We start from the raw sequence: 19,356 nt of genomic DNA, 5'->3' as shown, positions 1-19,356 counted from the left end.
GTGGGTGCCAGAGATAATGTCTGACCCGCTGAGTTAACTTGGCATGATGTTAAGCACAGATATTGTGGGCTGTAGGGTCTGTTACTGGGCTCACTGTTTTATATTCCATGTGTGGGAAATTGTCTGCTTTGGCAGAATGAAGCGGAGTCGACATTTCAGGTCAGGACCCTTCTTCACGTGAGGGGACTTGGTTAGAACATGTTGGGTCATGACGGGGTGGGTGTGATGCGAATCTTTCCTCTTGCGGGACAACCTAGATCTAGAGCTCACTGCTTACAAATAATTCACACAGAGATGGGGCAAAATGTATCTCGTAGATGTGAGGCTTTGGTACTCTGCTTCTACCTTCAAGAGAGGGTTAGATTTAGCTCTTAGGGCTAACAGAATCAAGAGATATGGGGAGAAAGCAGGAACGGGGTACTGATTTTAGATGATCAGCCAAGATCATAGTGAATGGTGATGCTGGCTTGAAGGGCCGAATGGCCTACTCCTGCATCTATTTTTCTATGTTTCTATTTCACTGAGGAAGAGAGTCTTTGAATAGTTTTGCGGCAGGGGTAGATAGATGCTGGAAAAGTGGGAGTGTGAAGGGTTACTGCAGATTGGCGGGATTATGGTGTTGATGTTACAATTAGATCACTGTGAGCTAATTAAACAGGTAACATTACCTTATTAAACAGCACAGCAGCTTTGAGTGAATCCTATTCTGGAATTGGCTATGTTCATTTGTCTGTAAATCTCACCCACGGTGTGATGGGATCCGGGAAGCCAATTAACCTACAAACCTGCACGTTATTGGAGTGTGGGAGGAAACCGGAGCACCCGGAGAAAACCCACGCAGGTCACGGGGAGAAGGTACAAACTCCGTACAGACAGCACCCGTAGTCAGGATGGAACCCGGGTCTCTGGCGCTGTGAGGCAGCAACTCTACCACTGCCTGAGCAAGGGAGGCAGGGAGGTGTGGGGCCTGGGTAATGGTTGGACCATGGATGGAGGAGCAGAAGGCTGTGCCTGCAGGTGGGTGTGAGTCTGTGTAGCTCAGCGTTACACTAACAGAGTCCCAGGACACTGGGTGCCTCCCATTTAGAAAACAGTCTACTCCTTTATTACTTCTGCTAAAGCACATGACTGGACACTTTGCTGTGCTGTATAGGCTCCTCTCATCAGCTCCATGTTTCCATGCATGGTGTACCTCACCTTACGGAGATCTGCCTCGACAGCATAAATCTCTACACAAAGTTTGAGATGTTCAATGACATAGAAACAGAAAATAGGTGCAGGAGTAGGCCATTCGGCCATTCGAGCCAGCACCGCCATTCAATATGATCATGGCTGTTCATCCAGAATCAGAATTTGGAGGAGCAGCACCTCATATTTCGCTTGGGTAGTTTACACCCCAGCGGTATGAACATTGACTTCTCCAATTTCAGGTAGTTCCTGCTTTCTCCTTCTTTCCCTTCCCCTTCCCAGCTCTCCCACAGCCCACTGTCTCCGCATCTTCCTTTCTTCTTCCCGCCCTCCCCACCCCCACGTCAGTCTGAAGAAGGGCCTCGACCCGAAACGTCACCTATTCCTTCGCTCCATAGATGCTGCCTCCAGCAACTTTGTCTACCTTTGATTTATCCAGCATCTGCAGTTCTTTCTTAAACATCCAGAATCAGTACCCCGTTCCTGCTTTCTCCGCATATCCCAGCCCTAAGAGCTAAATCTAACTCTCTCTTGAACACATTTAGCCAGATGTATGCCGTGTTGCCGCCTACCTGTGACTTCTCCACCGAGGCCGTGTGTTTATCACACATGGGGCTGATCTCCATCCCTCGCTCCCGCTCGCGGTCGCCCTGACGGAAGAACTCCTCCAGGATGCGGTCAGTCCACTGCCGGTACAGCTCCAGAGGCTTGGTGGGGTTACTCAGGTCAGCGCAGTGAACCATGTTCTTCATCACCTAGCGACAAGGAGGACACACCAGCACCGGGTTAGCATGCCGCTTACCTAAACACACACTTTACATTTTAGAGATACAGCGCGGAAACAGGCCCCTCAGCCCACTGTGTCCACAACGACCAGCCATCCCTGCACACTAACACTATCCTACACACACTAGGGACATAAGGTCATAAGAAGAATTAGGCTATTTGGCCCATCAAGTCTATCCCACCATTCAATCATGGCTGATCTATCTATCCCTCCTAACCCCATTATCCTGTCTTTTCATAACCCCTGACACCCATACTAATCAAGAATCTATCTATCTCTGTCATAAATGTTGTCAAATTTTACTAAAAATTAACCTACAAACCTGTACATCTTTGGAATGTGGGAGGGAAACGAACCCATGTACAGACAGCACCCGTAGTCAGGATTGAACCTGGGTCTCTGGAGCTGTAAGGCAGCAACTCTACCGCTGCGCCACCGTGCCGCCATTAACTTGCCTGCCCTAACCATCGCTAAACCATGGTGACGCAGCCCTTGCCCCAAAGGGGTCTCTATTCGCTGCCGGTCCACAGACACAGACATGGCCCCAAATGTAGTCTGTCCCCAGACATAGACAGTCCCCAGACAGCCTCTGCAGACATGGTCACCCCCCAGCCCCGTCCACCCACACTGGTCTCCCTCTCCAGGACGGTCCCTGTACCTGCATGCGGTCCGTGTAGTTGTCGAGCAGCAGGACCCCGGAGCTGGTCACCTTCTTGGTCTCCACCATGGTCTTCAGGTCTGCCAGCAGCGTCATGTGTTTGGACATGTCTGTGGCCAGCACCTGTGCAGGGGGAAGCACAGCAGGTACACCAGGCTCAGACTCCGCATTCCATCACCAACGCCCACAACCTCCGCACTTAGAGACAGACAGCGTGGAAACAGGCCCTTCAGCCCAACTTGCCCACGTGTCCCAGCTACACTAGTCCCACCTGCTGGTGTTTGGCCCATATCCCTCCAAACCTGTCTTATCCATCTACCGGCTCCAAGTGAAGGAAGTACCTTGTCAGTGCAGTCATGGTGTAAGGTCATATGTGATAGGAGCAGAATTAGGCCATTCGGCCCATCAAGTCTACTCCGCCATTCAATCATGGCTGATTTATCTCTCCCTCCTAACCCCATTCTCCTGCCTTCTCCCCATATCCCTGACACCCGTATTAATCAACAATCTTATCTCTGCCTTAAAAATATTCAGTGACTTGGCCTCCACAGCCTCCTGTGGCAATGAATTCCACAGATTGACCACCATGTAAAGTAGGCAGCATGGCAACTAATCTATGGAAGGACTTGAGGTCAGAGGAAGTACTTGAGGTAGGCACAATAACAACTCTTTTGAGTTTTGGACAGGTACATGGATAGGAAAGGGCTAGAGGGATATGGGTATCAGCAGGCAAATGGGACTAGCTTAGATGGGGCATCTTGGTAGGCAGGGGTGAGTTGGGCTGAAGGGCCGGTTTCTGAGCTATATCACCCTAATCACCCAGGGTTCAGGGGGCTGAGAGTGGGGTCTGGGATAAGGGGCTGAGCTGAGGCTGGGACTGGGGTCTGGGATAAGGAGCTGGGACAGGGATCTGGGAACAGGGGCCTGGGAGCCCGTGGTCGGAGAGGTCGCTGCAGCCACTCACCATGTCGATTACCATTTTGCGTAGGTTCTGCCGCTGGCGTTTGGGGAGATTTTGGAAGATGTCGCAGTTTTCCTCCTGAAGGAGCTTGAAGCCCACGGCCAGGTGGTGGTTCTCCAGCACGGACTCGTCGTTGTACATCAGGGCCAGCTCCGAGTCTGGGGGACGACAGCACCGTGAGTACATGGGCACGGGGAGAGGGGGAGCGCCGCCCTGCCCAGCGCTGACTGCCACCAACGTAGCCCAGTTTGCCCAGCACTGGCACCAACGTAGCCCAGTTCCCCGGGTGGTACTAGAGAATGACTATGTGCTGCCCGCGTGCGCCCTGGCCCGTTTCTCTCGCGGTTCACAGACTCGCCAGCTGCCTGCCAGGGCTGGAAGAGTCTGTGTTCCACGTGTATATGGAGTGTGTGAGGTTGCAACTGTTCCATTACCCTAGGGGGCTGCTCCTTGCCTTCTGGCTGCACTTCAAACCAACCATCCTCATCTTAGTATACCCTGTGCGTAGGGGAGAGGTTAGGGCTGAAAACGTCTTGGTTGGGTTGCTCCTGGGCCTGGCCAAGCTAGCCATCCGCGAGTCACGGCGGCAGGCAGAAGAGGGCTCTGCCCGAGCCGGCTGCCTGCCCCTTTTCCGAGGTTACGTCCACGCCCGGGTGGTTTTAGAGAGGGACTATGCGCTATCCACGGGCACCCTGGGGGATTTCCGGGACCGCTGGGCACCGCGGGGGGTGGAATGCATCCTTGACAAGGAGTGTAATATAGTAGTTAAATTTTCAGCATATTGATATTTAAGACTATTTGCTTTACTTTGTGCTATGGTGGTGGATATTGCTTTGTATTGTAAATATTATTCTTGTAAATAACTGATTATAATTATTTTTGGTAAAAAGAAAGTTCATGACCACACACTTTGCTGAGCTGTACAGGCTCCTTCTCATCAGCTCCATATTTCCATGGCGTGATGCACCTCACGTTGTGGCTGTTACTGAAATCTGTGTCTACAGCATAAATCTCTACACAAAGTTTGTGTGCGATGAATGTTCACTCTTATGGGATTTATGTGATGAGAAATAACTAAGTAAACACAAAAGGTGGAAGAAAAGACAATGTTTGACAATTATTTTTCAGGAGTTTGCATTGTGGAAAATTGCGATACGGACATTTATCTTGGAATGTGATCTCCCCACAGGGCAGGCAGGCACTGTGTTTCCTTACGACATCAAAGGAAGTTATTCAGCCCATCGAGTCTCTGCTGGTTCACAGAGCAATCCCACTCCATCATTGATTTTCTTTGCAACCTGTTCTCCACACATTCTCGCCAGCTCTCCCACATTCTACAGTTCACCTGCACACAGGTGGCCGTTCACATCAGCCGGTTCATCTACCAATGCACGCGTTTTGGGGGATGTGGGAGGAAACCCTTCACTGTCACGGGGACAACGTGCAAACCACAGAGACAGCAACCGAGTCCAGGGGTCGCTAACGTTGTGAGGCAGCGGCACTACACGACAAGGATGGGGTCTTTGAACGAAGGATAATAGTAAGATTAAACGAGAACTTACCAGTTTGAAGTTTGATCTTGATTTTATGAGGAGTTACGATGAGCGATTACGTGAAGAAGGGCCGTCCGTCTGCGTGCGCGTCAATCTTCAAAGCAGCGGTGTTAAATCACAGATAAAAGAAGACCTGAGAATAGTAAGAAACTAGAACTTCCATGTGACCTTGATAGTATGAGGGTGGGAGCGGTGGGCACGTAATCGCTCATCGTAACTCCTCATAAAATCAAGATCAAACTTCAAACTGGTAAGTTCTCGTTTAATCTTACTATTTTACTTCGGAGTCACGTGAGTGACTACGTGAAGATTTCAAAGCTCTGTGATTTTACGCCGGTTACGAATCCAGGCGTCACACACTGAATGGATTGACCATGGATGCGTGTAATCATTAAAGCATTCAGACATTACGTAGTTAAGTAAGGACACTGATGCTTTAAATGAAAGAAAGGTTTTTAAAAACTAGTTTCCCCTCCCAACCTTGGGGGTAAACTATGGGACAGAACTTAAAATGGTACGTGCAAACACCCCCAGTCCGGTAATAGGTTTGTTATAAAACCGGTGGACCGTTATTTCATTCGTCCATCCTGCAGCCACTAGGATGTTGTCAAGAGGCACGTCCATTGCTTTTGCTGCCGACGTAGATGCAGCCCTGGTGGAGTGAGATATAACCATATGAACGTTCACTCTGTTACCGCCATTACCCCCTTTGACCATCTGGAGATGGTTTGTGTTGACACCTTCTGGTCTGTTCTGAGCCTCTGTGGTTCTCCGTAACTCTCAGATAGTGGTGTTAGTATGTTACCACACACACAACCGTAGGTCCTCTGGATATGCCAAGAACTGGATCTCCATCCCTGGCATTCCTGGCCTGCTATGTTTATATCAGGTTCCTGATTACGAATGTTATGTTGTTCATATTGGTGGTCATGTGGTCCAACCGTAGCTTTTGAGTGTCTTAACTCTTTGTCAGCATACCACCTTCAGGGTTAGTTATAGGCGGTCCCCACTGTCAAAGTAGGGTTAGTACCACGCTCACATCCCATGTCCGTGTATCTTGGTCTTAGAGGTATTAGATTGTAAATTCTCTTCATGAATTTTGTTGTAAAGGGGTGCGTTCCTATCGACCTGTGCCCTGCTTGCAGCATCAGATAGGAGGAAAGTGCGCCTCTGGCACTATTGATTGCACTATAACTTTGTTTATAGTTATAGTACAGAGTTGATAGGAAACTCCAAGACATCTGTTATCCGAACTGTGTTGTATTTGTTCGGACAGTCCTATGCCTTGAAATGGCCTCCTCAGAATCTGCAGACCAACAAGTTAATACGTTCGTGTAGTGGATGATTACTCCCTGTAACTGGGTTCACTAGGAGGTCCCTGCTCTTGGGTACAGCCATAACTGGCTGGACTATAGTTCCCAACATTTTTGCGGACCAGGCTTGAGTAGGCCAATCTGGCACTACCAATATGCCTGTGGCTTAGTCTTGCTTGATTTTGGTCAAGCATCGGTTTGTGAGACAAATTTGCGGAAAGCATGCATAAACAATCCTCCCCAATTGAGGGAGAAAGCATCCACTGCCTTTGTTCCTGGATCCTGCTTGCAGGACACATATCTGGGTAACTGATGGTTTAGTCTAGATGCAAATAGATCAAATCTGGTATGCCAAATCGTGTAGTTATTTCGTTAAATACTGCCTGATTCAACATCCATTCTGTGTTGTTATTAAACATCCGTGATCCAGCATCTGTCAACGTGTTATATCTACCTCGTAGATTTCCCAAATATTCCTCTTGATACACCAGTGCCAAATGAGGTTCGACAATCTATCGTAAGATACAGATTTTACACCACCCTTGTTAGTGGATATGTGCCACCGCAGTGGTGTTATCAATCTGAATTTGAACAAGCACCGGTTGCATATTGCTACAGAACCCCTTGAGTCCAAATTGTGCCCCCAACAATTCTGGGTAATTGATTCCATGTGTTGGGGAATTACAGACTCCTGCTCATTCCATCTGCCCCCACAGCTCTAGACTGTGTTAGTGGCTCCCCATCCTTAGCCGCTAGCATTGGTCTGAAGAACCCTCGATGGCTTTCAAGCAAATTTACTTTGAGCTTTCTCTCGTTCGTTATCCACCGTAGTTATTCAACAAAGGCCTCTGCTGGCAATCCATAGTTTTGCCAATTTTGCCTGCATGGAATCTGAGTGTTCGTTCCTTTGCTCGCTGTAATTCTGGTAATGCAAAGGCCCGTACGTACTGCTGGAAATGCGGCTACTATTTGCCAATTACACTCGCTGTTTACCTGATAGATGGCTAGTATTTGACTATCAGGTCATAGCAGGCTTGATTAATATAGTCGTTTGCCCCTAGGCAAAGTCACCAACATATTTACTGTTTTTGATAGTAAATTCTAGGTAATCAATTACCCTTGTAGGTGTCAATTTTGATTTAACTGGATGGATGAGGTAACCAATTCTATCAAACAGGGTTTTGGTTTGCTTTGACTGATGCTTCTGCCAATTCTTGGTGCCTCCAAAATGAAATTGTCCAAATATGCCATTACTATGTGGTTCTGAGACCTTTGTAGACCCAGAATTGGTTTCCGTAGTTTTGTCAATAGTCTAGGAGCTGATGTCAACCCATTTGGCAGATCCATACCATCCAGTTAAACTTCAAATATCTCCTGTTCTTAGTGAATAGACACCGAATAGTATGCATCTTTGAGGGCGATGCATGCCATGTGACCATTTTATAGGAAGCTCCTATAAAACAGTAGTTAGACCATAACAAAATTACTGTTTCTAAAAGTCTATACTGCACAAATGAGTTACACCTGGATGAAGTGACATCCTCCATCTGTCACATGTCCTGAATGGCAATCCTGCCCAAAATTACTGGGCCTGCCTCGAAGACAATTCCAGTCCGAGTTCCAAGTCTGCTTGGAACCTGTGTATGTTGTGCAGTAAAATTATCACGTTATTATCTGGGTTTTTAAACAGTTCTGAAATTTCATGTTATTGTCATTTTGAACAAGAACACAAGAGTAAATTACCAACATGTAACTGCTCCACAATCCCTTGTTTCAGTAAACCCAGACCCACCTACCTCCATGGCTACCGGTGGTCTTGTGGTAAGCCCAAAGGCCCCTGATGCGGATTCTTTTTCTCTCCTTGATTGGGAGTAGGACTGGTAAGGAGTGTGGATTCCATGTTTCTCCCGACCTCTGCTTGGGTCTGGTCTGAAAACCTCATCATACTGAGCCTGCCTTGTAGGACAATTCTGGCCATTATTTTGAGTCTGCCTTGAAAGACGACTCTGATCGTATTTCCGTGCCCAGCTTTCAAGCTACCACCGGATTCAGTGAACCGCTTACCCCCTATGGAGGTGTGGGGTGTGTTGTCGCCTATGCGGATATTCTGCCAACTGCTGGCTCTTGAGGCCATATGCATGCTTCAGTATGTTCATACTTTAAATTCGTGATCAGTTACCTACTGATCATTCACACTCCCCTCCACTGAGAGTGAAGTTCGTAGGCAGCCCTGAAAACAGGTGCTGCCGCAGGCCCCTGAGGATACCTGTGCTGACATGGCCCTTCCAGTGGACCTAAGTGAGATTCTAGCTTTGGTCAGACTGAAATGGACCATGAATGCTCCTCTCCTCAGAGCAGGAGACATTTGTGCAGCCCTGAAAACAGGTGCTGCTGCCTGCGGGTTCTCCATAATACCCGGGCTGTCAAGAGCTAGATTCCATCCAGGGAAGCACCCAGTGGAACCTGGATGATTGCAGAAGCACTTATTTTCTGTTTGTTTGTATGGAAGCTTATTATTCCTTTTATGTAAAGCATTTTGGTGTTGACTTAAACAGTGCAATATAAGTAAAACTTACTTACTTACTTCCTTTCTTCTGCTTGTCCCAGGGAAGGTTACCCCCCCCTCTTCTTTGTACTCTGATTCAGAGTGGTTTCTTCCATATGTAGTTCCACCTCCAATGGGGAAGACATTGGGCTGCCCCATGTGCGAGGCTCCCGGCACCGGCACTGCTGTAGGCCGTGCTGATACTGCTCCCTCCCTTGGAGCAGATCATTGTTGGAGCAACTTCTCCATAAGTTGCTCCATGTGGGAGAAGTCGTCCTCAGACGCTCTCCGTTGAGGGAGGGTATCCCTCTTCCCCGGACTCATCTGAGTCAACGGGTTCGTTTAGACTTGCGGGTGGTATTACGCCCCGCAGGACAACCATGGAGCTCCTGCTCCCGCGCAAAGTCTCCTGCCGATTCTGCTGTCGGCGCTAATGTCGGGAACAAGACCGTCGCCCGCTATTTGGAAAGCTGCGGTCTTCGGCAGCCGACATCCCCGCGGGCCGTCTCCTCGACATCTGGGCTCTGAAAAAAACTTCAAGCCCGAAAGAACGCAGGTAAGTGATTCAACTTTCCTTACCTGCTCATCCCGACGGCCTGGGAGGACTCAGTGCCTGCCAGTCCGTCGTGCGTGTTGCGTTCAGACGTAATGACGCGCACGCAGACGGACGGCCCTTCTTCACGTAGTCACTCACGTGACTCCGAAGTAAAATCCTGCTGTCTCTAGCACCAATGTTAGGCACCTGCTGTAAGAAACCTCTGTTCATCTGCCAAGTGATCACTAAACTGGACTGCTAATCTAGAGGGAAAGTTATCAACTTAAAGAAAACAGAAAACGCTAGAAACACTCAGCAGGTCAGGCAGCACCTGTGGAAGGAGTAACTGTCCACAGATGCCGTCTGACCTACTGTGTGTTCCCTAAAGTTTTGACTCCATTAGAGGGCCGGAGTAACAATGAATGATACTTTATGAATGAGTGAATGAATGAGTGAATGAATGATACTTTATTGTCATATGTGATGTGACACAAGAATAGGAACAATGCAGAATTCAGTTCTGAACTCCCTTGTCATGTAAGATAGACACAGAATGCTGGAATATCTCAGCGGGACTGGATAGAAGGAATGGGTGAAGTTTTGGGGTCGAGACCCTTTTTCAGACTGCCCTAATCATGTATCTGTACACTGCGAATGGCTCGATTGTAATCATGTATTGTCTTTCCGCTGACTGGTTAGCACGCAGCAAAAGCTTTTCAATGTAGCTCAGTACATGTGACAATAAACTAAACTGAGCTGAGCTTCATCCCATCGTCCTGCAGCCTCTCCACCTCCCTGGTACTCACTGGTGTTGATGAGGAACTGGTTGGAGACACCCGGGTGATCCACATCATGAATGGCGGCGGCAAACAGAGCAGCGAGGGTTTCCAGGTCCGTGAAGACAGCCTGCATGGAATGGTGGAGACAGGCGGTCAGAGACGACTGTGTCCACGACACTGGGCAGGCCACGGCAAGTGGCTGCACTCAGCTCTTCCTTACAGTGATGAGTGACTGCGGGCTGGTGGAGCAGGGCGAGCACAGAGTTTGGGGGCGAGGTGACGGGGGAGTGGGAGAGGGATGAGGGGGTGCAGGGGCAGGGGCAGGGGCAGGGGGGGGTTACTCACCTCGAGGGCGGGTGTTGAGAGCAGTACGTGTGTGGACTGGGTGACGTCGGCAGCGTGCAGGCTGTTGTGGTACGCCACGTCGGCATGGTAATGGTCCTCCAGCGTCATGATGTAGGTGAGGAACGTGTCCACTGGGATCTGGAACGTCTTAAACAAATTCCTCTCCTGGAATACAGCAAGAGCACCCTCAATCAACGGTGACTGCACACAAACGCACACACGCACACAAACGCATGCACACACACACACACACACACACACACACACACACAAAGACACATGTACACACACACACACACACACACACAAAGACACACGTACACACCGAGACATGCACATACATGCACACACTCCAACACACACACACACACACAGTGCAACTTTCCCCCTGAACACACAGTAACTCTGAGCAGTAACCCAGTGAGTGGCAACAACTCTCAATCCACTGTTGTATACAAAGCAACTGCAGATGCTGGTTTATACGAAAGACAGACACAAAATGCTGGATTAACTCAGCGGGTCAGGCAGCATCTGTGGAGAGAAGGAATGGCGTCTCAGGTTGGGACTCTTCTTCAGACTGTTATGCTGTTGGGTTAGGTACGCCCAGTCCATGACAGCTGGTACGTAGGGACGAGTGTTTGGGATTGTAGGGGGGTGGGTTTGGTGGCTGCAGCAGGGCTGTGGGCATCTTGTGTCCTGGAACTCAGTTAGTGATGATATTGGATATGTTGAGTGAAACGTCTGGATCTAACAGACGTCGCCCTGGGTTGGTCTGTGTTTCTATTTAAAGTAGTGCTGGGCAGTCACATTTCCAACTTGCGAACCGTTCGGGTTACGAACAATTCACAGGGATGAAACACAGTTGTAACCTGGCTAGGTCCTGTACGGTAAACCAGTGAGTGAAACAAGCCTGAATAATGGAGACACTACTAGAGACTGCAGATCCAGAGGAAAAACACAGGCATGGTGGCACAGCGGTAGAGTTGCTGCCTCACAGCACCAGACACCCGGCTTCCATCCTGACTACGGGTGCTGTCTGTACGGAGTTTGTACGTTCTCCCCGTGACCTGCGTGGGTTTTCCCCAAGATCTTCGGTTCCCTCCCACACTCCAAAGACGTACAGGTTTGCAGGTTAATTGGCAGGTATAACAAATGTATAATTGTCCCTCATGTCTGTGGGGTAGTGTTAATGTGCGGTGATCGCTGGTCGGTTTGGACTCGGTGGGCCGAAGGGCCTGTTTCTGTGCTGTATCTCTAAACTAAACTAAACTTCTGGGGAACCCAGTGGTTCAGGCAGCATCTGTGGATGAATGGGGAGGGTCAGCATTTTGTATCAGTGAGCGGTTGTTGAGGCCATACCTGGAAGATGGCGTACATGATGCAGCTGAGCGGCCTGTTGTTGGAGAACTCAGATACCCGGAATATGTTAAGGCCCCATTTGTTCAAGTCATTCAGTTCCTGAGAACAAAACGGGACAGCATTGACAACACTGTGAGGAGCGAGTCACATCACTGCCTGACCTACCCACGCTGGCCATTTGTAATCCTCCCTCCCACCTACCCCCCGACGATGATGACACTCCCCCGCCCCGCCCCTCACACCTCACTGCGTCTGTTCCCAGCCCCCACACCACATCCATAGTATCGCCAACTGTGCGTTCGAGTCACAGTGACAGACCCAAGGTATGCGAAGAGTCACCATATAAAGGGCACCAACAATGTTACAAAGTATCCAGTGGCGGACCCTCCTTTCTCCCCCCCCCCTCCCCTCATGGCGGCCCCCCCACGCCGTGTCCTCCTACGAGTTGTGACTCACAGTGACGGAGGTGGACAACACCTAGCCAAGTGAGGATGTTATGAGGATGTTGCCAGGACGTGAGGGCCTGGGCTATCGGGAGAGGGTGGGCGGGCTAGGTCCTTATTCCTTGGAGCGCAGGAGGATGAGGGGTAATCTATATAAGTGTGTAACATCATGAGGGGCATAGACCGGGAGAACGCAGACTAGCACATTATACAGAGTAAGGGAATCAAGAACCAGACATAGGCTTCAGGAGACAGGGGAAAGATTTAGTAGGAAGCCAAAGGGTGACTTTTTCACACAGAAGGTCATGGGTATATAGAAGGAGCAGCCAGAGGTAGTTGGGGCAGGTGAAATATTTAGAAATGAGATGTTTGGGAAGGTGCATGGATAGGAAAGGTTCAGTGATATGGGACAAACACGGGCAACAGGGTTGATGGGGCATGGTGGTCGGCATGGGCATGTTGGGCCGAAGGGCCTGTGTGAGTAAGACTATCCAGCAGAGTCGGGGGTGTAACCAGGCCGCCTCTGCTCCAGAGCCTTGGTACTAGAGTGCACGGGCCACTTGCAGGGAGGGAGGTTGGGAGAGCGTGGCGCTGGGCTGGCAGACCACCCGTGTGCCCGTTCTCCACCATTACCGTGATGAGTGCTTCTTCCTGCTGGGTCTTCACTCCCAACCTGGGGATGGACGAGTTGGTGACCTTCAGGCTGCAGCTGTGGGTCAGTTTCTTCACGCCACTGATCTGGCACATGGGCTGCTTCGATTTCTTCTCCCGTTCCTTCGGGGTGGGCGGTGGGATATCCACCTCGTTCTGATTGTCTGTCAGTGTGATACATAGGACATGGAATTAAACCCGGGGCAGTGATGTATGAAGGCACGCAGTCTGGGGCAGAGAAACCGAAAGCACGTGGTCTTACCGGACCGAGAAAGGGGAGATGTCTGGATACAGGAAAACACATGCACTCACACACACGTGCACACACACACGCATACTGACACACGTGCGCACACAATGCTCACTCACACACACGCACTGACACGTGCACACACGAATACACATGCACACACACACGTGCCCCCACACGCGCACTCATGAATACACACACGCACTCACACATGTGCCCGTACACACGAATACACACACACACGTACGCACTCACACACGAGCACTAACATATGCGCCCGCACACATGTGCACTAACACACGTGCACTAACACATGTGCACACACGCGCACTAACACATGTGCACACACTCGCACTCACACGCGCACTAACACACGCACATGCATACATGCGGACTAACACGCACACTAACACGTGCACACACGTGCACACACACATGAGCATCCACACAAGGCACTAACACATGTGCACACACGAATAAACACGCACGCGCACACACAACCCCCACAAACACACGCATAGACACACACATGCACACACACACAAACATACATAAACATACACTTGCACGCGCACATAGAAACACATGTGCAGGATGGCGGTGGAGGCTTCCCGAGGTGCTGTGGCCGCGGTGCTCCACTATTTGGCTCATCCATCGGCACGACCTGGAGACGTCAGACGCTTGGAGCAATGGCTGGGAGGAGGGTGAACCGGGGTAATGCCTCCAGTGCCTTCAAGGTCGGCTGCAGGCGGCGCCCCCCCCTGGGACACAAATATGGCCGGGCGAGGAGAGGAGAGGGACGTCGGTTCACGGGAACTGCTCCAGTACACCCAGCGCGCGGATCGACCCGACTGTGGATTTTTAATAATGGCGCCAAAAAATGGCATCGCCAGCATTTGTAATATATGTTCATTAGATCATAAGTGATAGGAGTAGAATTAGGCCATTCGGCCCATCAAGTCTATGCAAAAGTCTACGCAAAATGAATTTCACCGTGCAGTCGCATATGTGATAATTCAAGCACAAGTAAATATTCCAAACACATACACAATCTGCACACACACACACAGCAAGCAATCACGCACGCAGACTATCAGAAGAAGTTCATTCAACCTGTCAGGTCTCTACGGGATGTGCACTAGAACAATCTCACTCATCCCCTCACCAGGGTGAGCTTGGAAGAGCTGCAGATAGATCTTTGCCTCATGGTGGAGTTGTGGGAGGAGGTGTGTGGGAATAAGTGTGTGGGTGCAGCAGAAAGTGCTTAGGTAGGGGAGCCCAGGGTGTTTTCTCCCTCCCGACCTGTCTCCCTGTGAGGGGCTCCACACTCACCAAGGAAGGTGCTGGCAATATACTCTGACACCTGGTTGCCAGACCGGCTCATCTCTGAGAGGTGGGTCAGCTCCCGGTTCAGCATCCTCTTAAACTGTGGATGAGAAAGAGGAACAGGTGTAAGTGCGAGCCCCCCCTGGTCCTGTCAAGATTCAAGATTCAAGTTTATTGTAATGTATCCCTGATAGGACAATGAAATTCTTGCCTTGCTTCAGCACAACAGAACATAGTAGGCATGAATACAGAACAGATTAGTGTGTCCATATACCATTATATAAATATATACACACATGAATAAATAAACTGATAAAGTGCAAATAACAGATAATGGGTTATTAATGTTAAGAGTTTTGTCCGAGCCAAGTTTAATAGCCTGATGGCTGTGGGGAAGTAGCTATTCCTGAACCTATTCCTGAAACTGCCCCCAGACCCAGCCCACGAAACACCGTGCCAGCGACAGAGCGAGCTGCGGCCTCCACTGGGAGCCCCTCTGCCAATCCCCCAACTCCAGTCATCCACACCTCACCCGTTGCACAGCAACACGGGGTGAACATACAAACTCTGTACAGACGGCATCCGTAGTTTGGATCAAACCCGGGTGTCTTTTCTTACTTTAACTGTGATTTGGTGTTCACGCTGAATCAGTTCACTTCTCCGTAACCCTCACCCTAAGCGTCAACTCCCACCCCCATTTCCCCGTGGCCAGCTCTCTCTCACCTTAATGTAACTCCAACAGATTAGGAACAGGTAGTCTGGCATGGTGGCCTCGCGGAGGGAGCTGGAATCCTGCTTTGGGTCTGGATGTAGACGGGGACTGAGATGCCTGGTGTGGAGAGCTGGACGATATTCAGCAGGACGACGACAATACTAGCACTTCACTCCGATACCAAGAAACTACTTTTCCTGCGGACGGCTTCCAATGAGTCAAAATGACGTTGGCCCAACAGTTAATGAAGTCCTAAGGCTCTCCACAATATCTGCCGGATCCCAGGGAATTGTGCAGAATCCAGGGGTTTATGGAGAGTCACTGGCAGGACAGGGAGCAGTTAATTGTTCAGCCCACTTGGAACACAAACTCTTGGAGCGCTTCCAGCTCCGACTGTCTCCACGAGTTCCTGTCCCGAACCTCTGGCAAAATCCCAGAGCTCGCTTGGAAAGACAGCGTGTGGCCATCCCAGGAAACTGTCTGTGGCGATGCAGAGAATTAACTCTGTCAGCCACTGTCAGAGGGGTGACTGTGGGCAGTCACACAGCACGGAAACAGGCCCTTCGGCTCAACTTGCCCGTGCCGTCCAAGATGCTCCGTCTACACTAGTCCCACTTGCCAGCGTTTGGCCCATATTATGCTAAACTTTTTCTATCCATGTACCTGTCCAAAGGTCTGTTAAATATTGTTATAGAACGCACCTTGACTACCACCTCTGGCAGCATGTTCCATATACCGACCGACTTCCCTCTGTGTGAAAAAGTTGCCCCTCAAGGGTCTGTCCCATTTGGGTGTCATTTGCGTGTCACGCTGGTGGCGAGCGAAGATTTTGTGAATCCCAAAATCATGGGGCATCGCTTGCCACCGCGCATCCCTGCCTACGTCACCACGCACGCGTAATGCACGCCATGTGCGCATCGCGACGCGTAAATGACGAGCAAATGACGACCAAGTGGGACAGGCCCTTTAGGTTCCTGACTCAGGCAGTGTCGGGGGAGGGTGAGTGGGTGTGAGTGGGAGATTAGCTGATCTCCCGGTGGCCCAGCACTTCAACCCCCCCTCCTAATCCCAACCTGACCTTGCTGATCATAAATTGGAGGAACAGCACCTCGTATTTCCCTTGGGTAGTTTATGGGTGAGTGGGAGATTGACCTGCACTAGGAGTCTCTGGATGAAGCCACAGTTTGCCCGGGGGTGAGTGTAGAGGGTGGGAGGTCATGTTGCAGTTGTATAAGACAATGGAAGGGAGGTTGGCTTGTGTGATGGTCTGGGCTGACTCCACAATTGACTAGGGGTGCTGTCAGTACAGAGTTTGTATGTTCTCCCCGTGACTGCGTGGGTTAAAAAAGGCTGCAGATACGTGGAACCCGGAGAGGGGTTGGAGTCAGTGTAGACTTCACTGGAAATCACTGAAGCAATGTTCATGAGACATGAGCAGTGGGAAGCAGCGTTGTATTAACAATGCTCCTGATCTCTCTCTGCCCTCTAGTGACCTATTCTGACACTTTCGCAGTCACCCCGTCTGTCCCAGCCCCTCCCCACATCGAGCAACCAATAACCTCATTATCCAGCGGAAAATACAGAGCCCGTCCAAAGATATTGAAAAACCATCTGCCAAGTCATGTTTTTCAAATACGCAAATAGATCTTGAAAGGACTTGTTCCATGTCACTAATGCTCCAGAGAGTTAGCAAAGGAAATGGGTTAACACCTTTAGCAGAGAGGCTGATAAAAACAACAGATAACATTGAAGGATGATTATATCCCATGTGACCTGTGTGTGAGAATGTCTCTGTGCCTCTCTGACCTTTCTGTCCTGGGCCTCCTCCATTACCAGAGTGAGACCACACACAAACTGGAGGAACACCACCTCATAGTGCACTGGGGTAGCTTACACCCCTACAGTATGAACATTGAAGATAGACATAAAATGCTGGAGTAACTCAGTGGGTCAGGCAGCATCTCTGGAGAGAAGGAGAAGGAAGGAACATTGAATTCTCCACTTTTAAGCCACCTCTAACAACCCCTCCCCTTCCCCGTTCTTCCCCCCACCCCCCCCCCCCCCCCCCCCGTTCCCTCCCCTGAGCCCCACATGGACACACTCCTATTCCTCCCCTCCCCCTATATTCCTTTACAATTCTCAATTCTTCAATGTCAGTCTGAAGAAGGGTCTTGACCCAAAACATCATCCATTCCTTCTCTCCACGGATGCTGCCTGTCCCACGGAGTTACTCCAGCCTTTTGTGGCCTTTGTTCCACCATCTGCCTATTTAACCCCCCCCTGCTTTGTCCTGCTTCTCTTCTCTCCCAATTGCTTCCCAATCAGTCTGAAGAAGGCTCTTGACCCGAAATGTCACCTTTCCGTGTTATAGACAATAGACAATAGATGCAGTAGGCCATTCAGCCCTTCGAGCCAGCACCGCCATTCACTGTGATCATGGCTGATCATCCACATTCAGTACCCCGTTCCTGCCTTCTCCCCATATCTCTTGACTCCGCTATCTTTAAGATCTCTATCTAACTCTCTCTTGAAAGCATCCATAGAACTGGCCTCCACTGCAATTCAGTTTATTGTCACGTGTACCGAGGTACAGTGAAAAGCTTTTGTTGTGTGCTAACCAGTCAGCGAAAAGACGATACATGATTACAATCGATTCATCCACAGTGTACAGATACATGATAAGGGAATAACGTGACTATTGTTTAGTGCAAGATCAAGTCCAGTAAAATTCGAGGGTCCCCAATGAGGTAAATAGTAGTTCAGCTCTGCTCTCTGGTTGTGGTAGGATGATTCAGATGCCTGATAACCGCTGGGAATGGACAATAGACAATCGGTGCAGAAGAAGGCCCTTCAGCCCTTTGAGCCAGCACCGCCATTCACTGTGTTAAGAAACTGTCCCTGAATCTAGAGCTGTACGTTTTCACAATTCTTGTCTCTAAGCATGTACCTATATGAGTTTCTATATTTGTCTATGTTCGCCCGAGTGGATACCTGTTGACTGTACGTTGTATCTTTCAGCTCCTCTACCGGTACGCTGCACAGAGGGGAAGTCACAGAGCCGTACATCACGGAGACAATCTATTCTGCATGCTGGCTGCCCATATTCCCTCCTCACCACCTTATCCACCTGTGCTGCCATTTTCTGGGCTTTACGGTCTTGTGGCCCAAAGGATGAACAAGGTTCATTAACACTCCCCAAGGCACAACCATTTTGCTGTGCACACACCTCCCTTGTTTGCCTTCACAAAATGTGTCACCTTGCATCTGAATTCCCTGCTGCCTGCAGCCCAACAAACAACATAGTATTAATCCAGAGTTATTCCTCATGTTGGAGGATGCGAAATATCGCCACGGCAACAGCTCACGTCCCCATCCTTCAGCACACGAGAATGATTTTCCGAAGGGGTTTTTCTGGAAGATTTATTTGCGTTTTTTTTAAAAACCTTCGCATGGAGTGAAGGTGAAAGCTAAGATGCAGCAATTGAAAGGATGACGTGACCTGGGGATCAAAGCGACAAGTGCTTCCGGGTCAGATGCCGACTGAGTCAGACTGGCAGTGATTGCAAGACGGTGCATGAACATGTAACATGATGCTTGTCCTCTAGAGCAGAGCGGACCATCACCACACCAACACGTGTCAGAAGCTTCTACACGCTGGAGTAACTCAGTGGATCAGGCAGCTTCTCTGGAGAATAAGGTCATGTGATAGGAGCAGAATTAAGCCATTTGGCCCATTCGCCATTCAATCATGGCTGATCAATCTCTCCATCCTAACCCCATTCTCCTGCCATCTCCCCATAGCCCCCGACACACGTACTAATCAAGAATCTATCTATCTCTGTATTGATGTTTCAGGTCGGGACCCTTCTTCAGATGTAGGGGCAAGATTGAGGGAGTGCTATGTTGTTGGGGGGGGGGGGGGGTGGTACTGATGGACGCCCTCTCCAGTGG

At 49.8% G+C, this 19,356-nt stretch overlaps 1 protein-coding gene across 3 annotated transcripts in view; it reads right to left on the bottom strand.

The window, feature by feature from the left end:
• The window catches only part of LOC116966081 (cAMP-specific 3',5'-cyclic phosphodiesterase 4B-like), a 59,815-nt gene that overhangs the window by 1,126 nt on the left and 39,333 nt on the right, over positions 1-19,356 (bottom strand). For all 3 annotated transcript variants that reach the window (XM_033012238.1, XM_033012239.1, XM_033012240.1), the window contains 8 exons: positions 14,700-14,793; positions 13,100-13,281; positions 12,024-12,122; positions 10,665-10,829; positions 10,347-10,446; positions 3,598-3,752; positions 2,634-2,756; positions 1,761-1,943 (listed from right to left, as the gene is read on the bottom strand). In XM_033012238.1, coding sequence (XP_032868129.1) covers positions 1,761-1,943; positions 2,634-2,756; positions 3,598-3,752; positions 10,347-10,446; positions 10,665-10,829; positions 12,024-12,122; positions 13,100-13,281; positions 14,700-14,793 — 1,101 coding nt within the window. The remainder of the gene's footprint in view (positions 1-1,760; positions 1,944-2,633; positions 2,757-3,597; positions 3,753-10,346; positions 10,447-10,664; positions 10,830-12,023; positions 12,123-13,099; positions 13,282-14,699; positions 14,794-19,356) is intronic.

This window comes from Amblyraja radiata, chromosome 35 (assembly GCF_010909765.2).
Source record: "Amblyraja radiata isolate CabotCenter1 chromosome 35, sAmbRad1.1.pri, whole genome shotgun sequence".
In the NCBI taxonomy this organism is placed as follows: Eukaryota; Metazoa; Chordata; class Chondrichthyes; order Rajiformes; family Rajidae; genus Amblyraja; species Amblyraja radiata.
Note: the sequence above shows the minus strand (reverse complement) of the source record. Positions and strands in the feature narration are given on the sequence as shown.